Source organism: Propithecus coquereli, unplaced genomic scaffold (assembly GCF_000956105.1).
Source record: "Propithecus coquereli isolate 6110/MARCELLA unplaced genomic scaffold, Pcoq_1.0 Scaffold173, whole genome shotgun sequence".
NCBI classification, from domain to species: Eukaryota; Metazoa; Chordata; class Mammalia; order Primates; family Indriidae; genus Propithecus; species Propithecus coquereli.
In genome coordinates this window covers 4,649,298-4,661,227 of record NW_012141969.1, presented here as the reverse complement: position 1 = coordinate 4,661,227, position 11,930 = coordinate 4,649,298, and the positions used below count along the sequence as shown (strand labels likewise).

General features: G+C 36.5%; 1 protein-coding gene across 1 annotated transcript in view; it reads left to right on the top strand.

Moving 5' to 3' along the window:
• CFAP47 (cilia and flagella associated protein 47) overlaps positions 1-11,930 on the top strand; it is a 573,852-nt gene that overhangs the window by 332,881 nt on the left and 229,041 nt on the right. The window contains exons 39-42 of the mRNA XM_012642083.1: positions 3,490-3,604; positions 4,441-4,667; positions 7,589-7,718; positions 8,421-8,443. Of these exons, the coding sequence (XP_012497537.1) occupies positions 3,490-3,604; positions 4,441-4,667; positions 7,589-7,718; positions 8,421-8,443 (495 nt within the window). The remainder of the gene's footprint in view (positions 1-3,489; positions 3,605-4,440; positions 4,668-7,588; positions 7,719-8,420; positions 8,444-11,930) is intronic.

Sequence of the window (11,930 nt, the reverse complement as noted above, 5' to 3'; positions counted from 1 at the left end):
TTTAAGTCCAGGACTCAGATGGCAAGGAGGGGACCTGTAGCCCCCTGCCTCCTAACATCCACAACAGGAGCCTTCGGCAGCATTGACAGTAGGGATTTGATTGGTGCCAAGTCCATAGATAGAAGTGGTCGGGGTGGACTCCTTCCCCCAGCCACTGCCCTGACCCCTGGCACCAGCCATGCCCAGCACCCTGCAAACTAGGCAAGGAGCTGTGGAGGAGGGACCAGGCAGAGGTGAGGCAGCCATAGGCAAGCAAGACCATGGCTGAGGAACTTGAATGGTACTCAGTTGCATTTAAATGGCAGGATCCTGGGACTGGGGTGCCTTGTGCTGCTGCTGGACTGTGTTAGTGGTTTTAAAAGGGCTCTCCTGCCCTGTTTGATGGGAGCTTAGTGGGGCTTGCAGAACCTGTGATTGGACAGATTTGCAAACAACAGGTTTCTTATCTGGGGTTCTTAGGAATGGCATCTGGATCCCAGACTTTGGACGGATGACAAAGCCCTTGTACAGGACCCTTAAGGGAACAGCTTATGAATGCCCCTGCGTTGGGTTTGCCTGACTTATAAATAATATGAAAAATAAAGAATGAGCCTTGGAGTCTTAGTATAGATGCTGGGAGACATTTCAGGGCAGTGGCATACTTCTCAAAGCCACTGAACAATATTGTGAGAGGATGGCCTCTTTGCCTCTGGGTAGTAACATCTACTTGTGAGTCATTATATTAAAGACTGTTTATTCTCAATCCTGCCATCCTTTTGCCAGCCAAAGAGAATGACACTTTTGTGGCCTCAGGAACAAGTGCCCGAGCTTTCGGTAACATCAGGGGCCTAGTTCAGTCTTACATTATTTCAGTCTTTAAAATGCCAGGGTACTAAAATCTCAAGGGGCCTGCCTACAATTATCATATGAAAGTAGACTACCAAATGAATTATAAACAAATCTCAATGGGTGGATGATAAAGCGATATAAAAATTAACCTCACAATCAGAAATTGTTCATTCTTATATTGTTTACAGATTAATTTTCAATTTCTACCATTTTACTTATCTATGATATTTATAATATTTTGGAATATATCTTTTTATTGCATGGTCAATTCATTTTTTTATCATTTGCATATATATTATCTACTCAAAGATATTTCTGGAATAACCTCTCAGGTATGCAGCTGATATCATTTTAAGATTGTGAGACATTTGATACTAGTTGTGATCCCAGCTTCAAAGCTAGGTTTGTTTCGTTTTGGTTTTCAGGTAGTTAGTTGTATGCCTGTCACAAACCCATTCTGGTATAAGATTCTTCATTGTATCTAAATTTGCCAGCCTTCATTTTGATTGGTCCTCTCAAGTCATGGCCCCGCCCTAGACCTTTTGAGTCAGATTTGCATTTTCACAATAGCATTAGATGATTGATATGCACACAAAAGTCTGGGAAGCCTCACCTTCAGAGAATGTATACACTCCCTTTAAATGGATCTCTTAAATGGCTGGTAAGTGCCAGGCAAAGGGCTACCTTCCTAATATGTGTTACCTCATGCAGTCCTCACTGCATCCTTTCTATCATTGCCCTTTTTAAGATATAGGGATTTTTTAAAAAGATTTTATTATGGAAAATATAAAACACGTATGGAGAGAAGAAAAAATAATTTTCTATCTAACCTTTATAATTCATTAACAGGGATAAACCCCTGTAATATAACAAAAACAGCTTATTAACATGTGTGTTTCATATGTACATGAGAGATACGCATGTGGGAAATGTGTCAATCTCAAAGAGGTGGCTTAGAACTCAGGCTTACATACCATTACTACTAAGAATATTGGAAAATTTTTCTTTATATCATTTAACATCCAAGCAGTGTTCAAATTTCCCAGCTTTATATGTTTATTTTGTGTCATTTCATTTTAAATTTCTTTTTTTTGAGTCAGGATCTAAATAAGGCTTATCCATTGTGTTCGCATGATACGTCTTTTGAGACTCCCTCTCTCCTATTTCTTTTCATTTAAACCGTAGATCCTTAAAATAAAGGTATTGGCTATCCCATTTTACAGAGGAGGAAACTGGAACTCAAAAATTTAGTAAACTTGCCTGAGGCTTAGTAGCTAATAAATGGCAGTGCCAACTAAAACCAGGCATATTTACCTCTATTGATCTTTCACTATATTGTGTTGCTGCCCTTGCATTGTCCCCACTTTTATTTTTGTATTCTCTGTTTAGCCTGTTGACCAAAAGAAAGAAACTAGAGACAAAATTAATATAGAGAGTTTATTTTGACCAAGGGTGAGGACAGCTGCCCAAACACACATCCAAGTTGCCTTGGGGAGTGCTCCATTCAGCCTTTGTTTCAAGGTGGTTTTTAAAGGCACAAGAGGACAAAGAGGGGGCTGCTACCAAGTTGTTTGACAGGAATTTTCACTGGTTGCCGGAAATAATGTTGGTTAGTGACTGGCTACACATGTGTCCAGCATATGGCATTTTATGGTTAGTTGGCATCAGTCAGTCTAGAGCCCACATAGCAAGTGTCTTCAATTATTTAGCTCAAGGGGAGAGTGAGACGGAACTACTGTCACGTGCTGTCACATTTCAATGCCTCTCTGGGCCTGATAATTAAAGGGAGCCTGCATTCCTCAGATAAAAATTTTATTTTTTTTCTCAAGCCCTTTGCGCTTCCTGCCTAATTATTTGTTCTAAAAGATTTTTAAACCCTCACATGCTCATTTTGAAAGACTACACTTTAAAATATACACTCTTGGAGACTCAGATGCCCTGCAAGAATGATGCCGCTCCCCTCCAACAATAAGTTACAGAATGAAGGAAAACTTTGTTTTTGCTTGATCGTTTGTTAGTTTAAAGATAGTATTTTCCCAAGGACATTTGTAGCTATTAATATAAAGATGAACTACTGTCTATGCCGATCCTGGGAACTTCTTGACCAATCCTTGTGTTCTGGTTGCATGCTATAATTGAACATTACCTTTGCCACCCATTTAAAGCCTACCTATATTGCTTAGAAAAGCACAATGAATGGTATTTTTATAGTATGCAGATTTTCCTATTAGCAAAAAGATTTATATTTTTATAAGATTTTAAAATTTAATATTATTGGCCGAGCGCAGTGGCTCACGCCTGTAATCCTAGCACTCTGGGAGGCCGAGGTGGGTGGATTACTCAAGGTCAGGAGTTCGAGACCAGCCTGAGCAAGAGCGAGACCCTGTCTCTACTAAAAAAAATAGAAAGAAATGATCTGGACAACTAAATATATATATATATATATAGAAAAAATTAGCTGGGCATGGTGGCGCATGCCTGTATTCCCAGCTACTCGGGAGGCTGAGGCAGAAGGATTGCTTGAGCCCAGGAGTTTGAGGTTGCTGTGAGCTAGGCTGACACCACAGCACTCACTCTAGCCCGGGTAACAAAGCAAGACTCTGTCTCAAAAAAAAAAAAAAAAAAAAAAAAGTTTAATATTATTGTGTGCTTGCGTTTTAGATTGGAGAGTTCATATATGTTTTGGAAGGAAAAGGTATGATTCCCTTGCCTTCCAGATTCCTTCCAATGCATCCTCCTTCTAGTCCAGTTTCCTATGGCAGTACTTCAGAAGAAGGTAGAGTATACATGTGTTTTATTTCATGTATAATGTTGAAGGATGGGGGTATTCCTCATTTAGTCATCTAAGCTTCCTCATGGAAAGTTTCTCCAGCAAGTAATTAGATTTTGAAATGTCCCATTTTGACTTTATTATGTCAGCATCTATGAAATCTATTTCTAGCATCATTTTGCTAATTTTAAAAAATGGTGATTTTTTTAAATTTTCTTTTCAATCTTCAGATGAATATTGAAATTTAGCGTACAAAATATTTTACTTAGGAAAAATTTTCATTTCTCAAACAATGTGGAAATTACTGCACTCTCAAAAATCTACATATTGTTATATAACCTGGAATTTTGCCCTGGCCTCTAGTTCTTGATTATTGACCTTTAACGAATTAGTCATTAAAATGTAAAGTTGTTAGTGAAAGAACATGGCAGTTCTTGCTAGTCCTTGACAGGGGTTTTTTCTTTGCTTTTCTTTTCTTTCTTTCTTTCTTTTGTTTTGCATTTATTACTGCTTCCTCTACCTTCTTATTACTGATAGGAGCACAGTGGTCACTGAAATTTTGAGTATGTTGACGATGTTTCTATAAAAGAACCATTTGACTAGAACTCTTCTTAGAGAGTATTTTCTTAGAGAATACCTATTAAATATCTTTAATTCCTGAAAACTTACTCTTGAATCACTGAATTAGAACTAACAGAAATGTGCCACCCGTTTATTTTTACTCTGCTTAATGAAAGCCATAACTGCAGTTTTATATTCCAAACCTCCCAAGTCCATCCTAGATAACAATGTCAAGGGCATAAATGTTCATTGCATTCATGAATATTTTTTATTTCCCCTAGGGTTTAATGAGGAAGATGCAGTTCTATATTTGAAATGTGAACTCCATCAAATCCTGGATGTGGAACTTAAATTGCCACTGATGAATGAAGCCAAGGAAAAGGCTTTCATTTTTGCAGCGCATCAACAGATGTCAAATATTGAGTATGAACGAAGGTTGATCACAGGCACTCTGGAGAGCAGTAGTATCCGTGTGGCCATCGCACTCCTGGGGCTGAGCAAGATTGAGGTGAGAATGGAGAACAGATGATACACTAAAATTACTCTCTCTTTAAAAATATATAGAACTGTTACTACTTAATTATAACATTTTACATAGAAAAATGATGAATGCTGCTTTTTTCCAGAAAAACAACTCAGTTGATTTTTTCTTTTTTTAACCTCATTAAACAATAAATCTGAAACAAAGCATTCTACTATGCAATTTAAGGCATTACAGTGTAGTCATTAATTCATGGTAGTTGTCAATTCTGGTTGCACATCATAATGCCCTGGAGAACTTAAAATAGTGCAAATACCCAGGCCCACTCCACAACTATTAAGTATGAATCTGTGGAAGGGGGTAGGTGGAAAAATGTTCTAAACATTGCCTGGGATATTCTGCTGTGTACCCAGGGAGGATCATCTCTGGTGACTTATTACTGAGAATTCCAATTCTGAACTGTCCAGCCACATGATTGTGGGCTGGTCACTTCCTCCTCAAGCCTCAATTTTTATATTTTTAATATGGCCCTACTGGTAATTTGTGAAAATTGAGATGATTTTGTAAAATGCTTAGCATATTACCTGGTAGATTATAAGTGCTCTCTTTAGGCATGATATTGTGATTGTTATTATTATGACTATTACTACTATTAATATTACTATAGACTCTTTTATTACAGCTTAAAATAAGGTGCAATCTATTTTTATGATTGAGATAAGGTACAAGCTGTTCTCACAGAACAACCAAAGTGATTCTCGTAAACACAAGCCTGCTCATGTAGCTCCTCTGTGCAGATTCCTCTACTTGCTTTCCGGCTGATGTCGGATGAAAGCCCATAGTCCATCCTTTGGATGGTCTACATGACCCTCTTGGTCAGTCTTGCCTCCTTCCTGATCCCTGCTTCTCCACGGGAGTCCATTCGCTCAGGCCACCCCTCAGTACAAGCCCCCTTGCTGGTGGCCTTTGAACATCCTCTGGTACTTTTTCTAGAGAGGGCTGCCTCTCTCAATTTCTTTAGGTCTTTGCTAAATTCTATCAGTGACGTTCTGCTTCACCAACTTACATACATTTTTATATATGTTTTTTATCCTTGCTTAAGGTTTACTTTCATTTATATATATTTCAACAAAATACTTGGCATTGTAGGAATGATTTCTTTTTCTATTTGTCGGAACAGTAGAATCAATCCTGCCTAACCATAGATTTCTAACAATTTAATGATGGTATTTTAAAGATGACCTGAATTTTTCTTTCTTTTTTTTTTTTTTTTTTTTTTTGAGACAGAGTCTCACTCTTTTCCCAGGCTAGAGTGCCGTGGCGTCAGCCTAGCTCACAGCAACCTCAAATTCCTGGGCTCAAGCGATCCTTCTGCCTCAGCCTCCCAAGTAGCTGGGACTACAGGCATGCACCACCATGCTCGGCTAATTTTTTCTATATATTTTTAGTTGTCCGATTAATTTCTGTCTGTTTTTAGTAGAGATGGGGTCTCGCTCTTGCTCAGGCTGGTTTCGAACTCCTGAGCTCAAACAATCCGCCCACGTCGGCCTCCCAGAGTGCTAGGATTACAGGCTGAGTCACCGCACCTGGCCTGACCTGAATTTTTAAGTTCTGACTGGCTCAAAAATGTTAAAGCTCAAGGCTTTGACGCCTTCTTTACTAACTTACCTACACTCTGCTTCCAAGAAGCTGACAGTTTCTGCCACTCAAACCAAACTGATTAACTTCTGCTGCAGAACAATATATTTGGGAAGGTTTATGTTCAACTTTCAGGACACTATTACAGTAAAAATTTTCATTGAGTGGCCATTTCAAACGTTAACCCTATCATAGTGTATGCTTTCTCTCTCTCTCTCCCCTCTCTCTCCCATTCTCTCTTTCTCTCTCTCCTTCTCTTTAGCTCTCTCTCCCCCCCTTTCCTTTTAAATTAGTTTTTTCATTACTACCTTTTAACAAAACATTTTATTAAAATAAAAAATGGTTGAGGGAGGTGGATTTTGTTCATTTGTATGTTTGTATTCTTTTTTTCCATTTTGTATGCACATATGTAGTTTCTGTTTTTCTCCCTCTTCCTTTAGCTTTCTCTTTGGAATGCAGTGTACTTTTTGTGCTTATTATTGCGTTTAATGAATTATGTTTTGTATTAGATTTACTTTTATGTTTATCTTTTCTCCTGTAAGATTGTGAATTCCTAGAAATCTAAAGCATTTTTCTTGTGTGTATTTGTCTATCCCTTGACATCTTATGCATGATTTGTGCCCTATCATTGTTTAATTGAATTGAAAATGTGCCTAAAATAATGCCACTTTTAACCTACTTCACTTTCACTTCGAGGTCTGGGTTTATCTTCAGTGTTTTATTTTAGGGAGGACAGTGTTGAACTTGATTGTGTCTAAAGGACCATATGCATGGATGTGAATTGTTGTAACTCACATTATGTGAGTAATGGTTAAAAAAGGTAAAAATAACAAACCTTGGTAAGAAGAGTTTTTTGACATCCATGGAGGGCTGGGGCCTAGTTGTTTTTATAAATCCACAAAATTGTCATTAGTAAAAGAAAGGGACTCACTCTGTATATATATTTGCTATATCTGATGGGTAGATATGAAGGAGTGCAGGTTTCAACTCAAGGAGGGAAGTGCTTTCTCGATGCTGGTCACTAGTGGAATGTTTTCCTCCTAGAGGCAATTAATTCTTCAACACTGCAAGCATTAGAGCAGGAGACATTGGCCATCTCTCATTAAAGGAGGACTCCACTGGTTCTGTGAAATGTGTTTGTACTGTCTTCCACCAATTAAATAAAAACTAAGTAAAAATAACAAAATGAACAAATTCAGTCCCTTGGTGGATTTTTTTTCAAAAATGTGTAGTCTAAATATATAATGCTGTCTTTTGTGTTTTGGAGCTAAAAATTAAGAGAATTATCATTCCAATTTTATTGTTTGCAGTCTGGTACGCTCTTTCATACCTCAGAGTTGAAGAAGGCTAAGTCTATTTTATACACAACACAAGTGAGCCTTCCAGAACATTTTTTAATCCCCAAGAACATCTACATTCCTCAGATTCCAGAAGTTCCAGGTAAATTGACTCATTTTCAAGGAATTAAACCTGCAAAAAGACCAGGTAATCAATAATGTGGGGATCGAAATATACAGAAGTATTCCGGGAACTGTAAAGTTAATTCATAGTTAGAAGCAAGAAGGGATTACTCTTTTACTCACAAGGTGTTCATAATATAATTAGTGAGAGTTTCAGCTACATGAATACAAATTATTGAATGATATTTTGGATTATAAATATCAACACATTGCATCACACTAATCTAAATTTTGTACTGAATTTGAATGCTAAATTACTGATACTGAACTTTGCAGACCTGTCTTTCTTAAAGCATAGTAATCTGATAAGGACAATAAATGCACTTGAGGAAGGTGAACTCTTGCTTTGAGAGTGAACCTGGTCACAGAATTTGTGCTGGAGTTGAGTCTAACACAGGCTCTAAAGGACAGGAAGGATGTTGATGGCAAGAGCATACCAGAGGAGAACAATGTCTCATTTATCAATAATTTATCTTTGATCTGGACCAGGGCTGTTATTAGTTGAGTAGTGTACTTAAGTTTGGTACTTCTCGTGCCCCTTTATTCTGTTGCTGTGATCAAGAAAGTGTAATCCAGATGTAATATAAATATTGATACGCTACCATTAACTACAAGTGGTAAGATGTAACAGTGTGACTGCATGTTTTTAACTATTCAAAATTACCTTTCTTTTTTATTTCAGTTTCTTTCAAGCTGTTGATAATAGTAGGAATGTAATTTCTTCACTAGGGCTATTCTTAGGATATCCCATAACTCTAGTATCATGGATTCTAAGTTATACTTTTGCTAAATTTGGTTTGGTTAAATTTTAATTTGTTAGTCATATGGATTTGTGTTAACTTTAATAAATTTCTATCCCTGAAAAGGTGGTTACAAATTATAAATTACAGGGTAATCTGTTCACTTTACCTTCCTAGTAGAGCTGAGATCCCAGACTAAAATGCTAAGTGGCCATTACAGGTAACAAGGATTTAAGAGTTAGACCTGGTTTAAGGCAACAGGGATGATGGATCCTATGGTGAACTGGAGAGTAGATGTCTTGTCTAAACATTTACGTTCCATAATATAAAAATAAAAATAAAATCCTGAGACAGCCAGACAACTATGATGGCATATTTGACTTAATAGCAGTCAGTTTGAGACTCTTCATTGTAAGTTATTATCTTGTCTTTTTTATCTTTACTAAGTCCGACTTTTCAATGTGCTATTAACATTTTAAATGAATAATTTATTTTGATAACTTTTTAATTCCTTTTGAGATAACTGGGTATAACTGTGTCTATTTTAAAACACAGCTAGTGTTATCAATGCAAGCTATTTATTTATTGAGACATTCATTCATTGATACTATTGAGCATCAATTGAGGGATCCACAGAGAAGTAGCTCTTATGATACAATGTGATAATTGCTATTGATAGACACTTTTTTGGAATGTATTTACAAATAAAACTAAGAATACAGTTGATTATATAGGATAATTCAAATTTTAAAGCATTTTACTTTGAGAAAACATATAACTGAGGATACATAGCATAGGCTTTATGTGAAACTTTTTGATTCTAAATGCTTTCAACAAAAACCATTTGAAACCTGTTCCAGGTTCAAAAAAGTTCTACTGCAAGAAAAACAAAGGTAACCTCCTGATCTTACCCCTAAGGGAACTATTATGATATCAAAATATACACTATACACCATCATTCTTTGGTAACAAGGTCTGTATTGTCCCTTTGGTATTAGCAAGATACTAGGCATATTGGCCACCATCTCTATGGATGTTGATGAATTTGGAAGTGGGGGATAATAGGAGGATAAATTAAAATGCCACTGTCCTCTTCCCAACATTTAACAGCTTTTTAATTAAACATTCCCCCTGATTGTTGTTTTTTATTAGATTCTGAAATTTTGAGAAAGTTAATTCTGATAGTTTTTACAAGCTTAATCGCTTAGAGATGGAGTTTTAGAGTTCCCTACAACTCCATCTTTGGTGATTTCACTAATTTATACTATCTTTTATAATTACATATACTTACCAATACTTTTTAAAAAAATCAAATTAATGTCTTGGGTTTCTTGCTTTCAAGAACTAAAGTACTTTCTTTAGTATCCCTTCAAGGATATGTATGCAAGCCTAAAATTCTCATATTTTGTCTTGGAAACTACTTTACTTTCATTTTTGAAAGATATAATTGCCGGATATTGGATTCTTGGTTGGCAGATATTTTTTCCCTTTGGCACTTTGAATACATTATCCCACTGCCTTATGACTGATCACTATTGTCTGTGATGAGAATTCAGCTGTCAATCTTACTGGAGAAGGTTATGATAAGTGACAAGTCATTTTTCTCTTGATGCTTTAAAGATATTCTCTTTTTCTTTGTCTTTCAGCATTTTTAGTATAATGTGTTTGTGGATTTACCCTATTTGGAGTTTGTTATGCTTCCTGTGTGTGCAAGTTAGAGTTTTTCAATAAATTTGAGAAGTTTTCAGGCATTATTTCTAAGAATATTTTTTCTGGTCCTTTTTTCTCTCTCCTCTCTTTCTGGTACTCCCATTACATATATGTCAGCATGCTTAATGATGTGCCAATTTTTTCTAAGGATCTCTTTATTTTTCTTCATTTTCTCTTTCTCTCCATCTTTCAGATTGTATAGATGTGATCTATCTTTACATTCTCTAATTCTTCTGCCAGTTCAAATCTATCATTGTGCCCCTCTAGTGAATTATTCATTTTAGTTATTATACTTTTCATTTTGTTTTGTTTTATGATTATTGATATTTGCTATTTTATGTAGCATTGTCATCATACTTTACTTCTTTAATCATGGCTTTCCTTAGATCTTTGTATGTATTTATAATGGATACTTTTAAATCTTTTTATATCAAATACAAAATCTGGTCACTTTCCCAGTATGTTTCCATTGCCTGATTTTTTTCTTGTGTGTGGTTTATAATTTCTTGGGTATTTTTGCATATTTTCTTTGGTCGTAACTGATATTTTTGATACTATATTGCGGCAACTCTCAGTACTAATCCACAACTCCAGGGCTTGTGATTCTTATTATTTTGTTTGTTTAGTGTCTGAATGGATTATTCTAGTAAAGTCCATTTCCCTCTATAGTGTGATGCCTCTGATATTTCTTCTCAGCAGGCATAGCCTTACATATAATCACAGTTACTCTGGGATAAAAGTGGTTTTTCCCCAGCTATTTTCCATGGTGTCTTTTCCTGACCATGCACAACTGTTAAGCTCCACTAAATTCAAGATTTTTGCTCTATTGTTTTCTACAATAACTCAATGTCCATAAACTGATTTAATTAAAAATAGGCTCTTTGGAGGGGACAGTTCCCTAAGTCAATGTTTGGTACTAGTTCTTTCCCCAGTAGGGCTTCTTCCTGATGTCTCTTTTCCTGCTTCTCTCTGACAAACTAAATGGCCTAGAATTTAGCCTCTATCTCCTAATTATCTTTAACCACAATCTTCCCTGTCTTATGAAGCATTCTTTGGCGTAAACTTCTCAACACTATGTTGCTAATAAAGTCATTTTTTTGAGGGGGGGAGATATGTGGAACTATCTGATTTATGGCCTTTTTCTCTCACTAAGGCAAAATCCGTGAGCCAGTCTTTGGAACTGGGTGTAGAGAAAATGGTTACTTCTCTCTCAGTGATATTCTCACTTTAGGACTGAGCGCTAATTTAACTGGGGGCAGATCTTCTTGGCTTATCTTTCCTGAGGCCAACTTTCAAGCTACGGCAACAAAGGTTGGGGCCCCAGGATTCTCAGTACCCATTCCATGAGTGAAGGCTGGACAGAAGAAGATAATTTTACCTCACTTACTTGTAATTTAGCCTCAGCAGCATGTAGCGGGGGACAGGATGAGATATACTGATATACTGCCATTCCTGAGAAGGGAGCTCAGGTCACAGGAGGCCATTTGTTTTACCTTGGTCCCATATGAGATAGAGCTTCCACCTTTCTAATCTTGGAGCAGGAGGTAGCGAGCACATCATGGTTCAAATACCACAGACATACTGTTTTTACTGTTTTAATAAATTTTCTTCAATAAATAAAAGAAACATTTACTGTATTCCCTTAGGGTAAAGGCTAATATAAATTAAAATTCTAGTAAAATATGAATATAAAACAAGTTGTCAATGTGATGCTTAGTGAGGAAAATTTTCTTCAATAAATA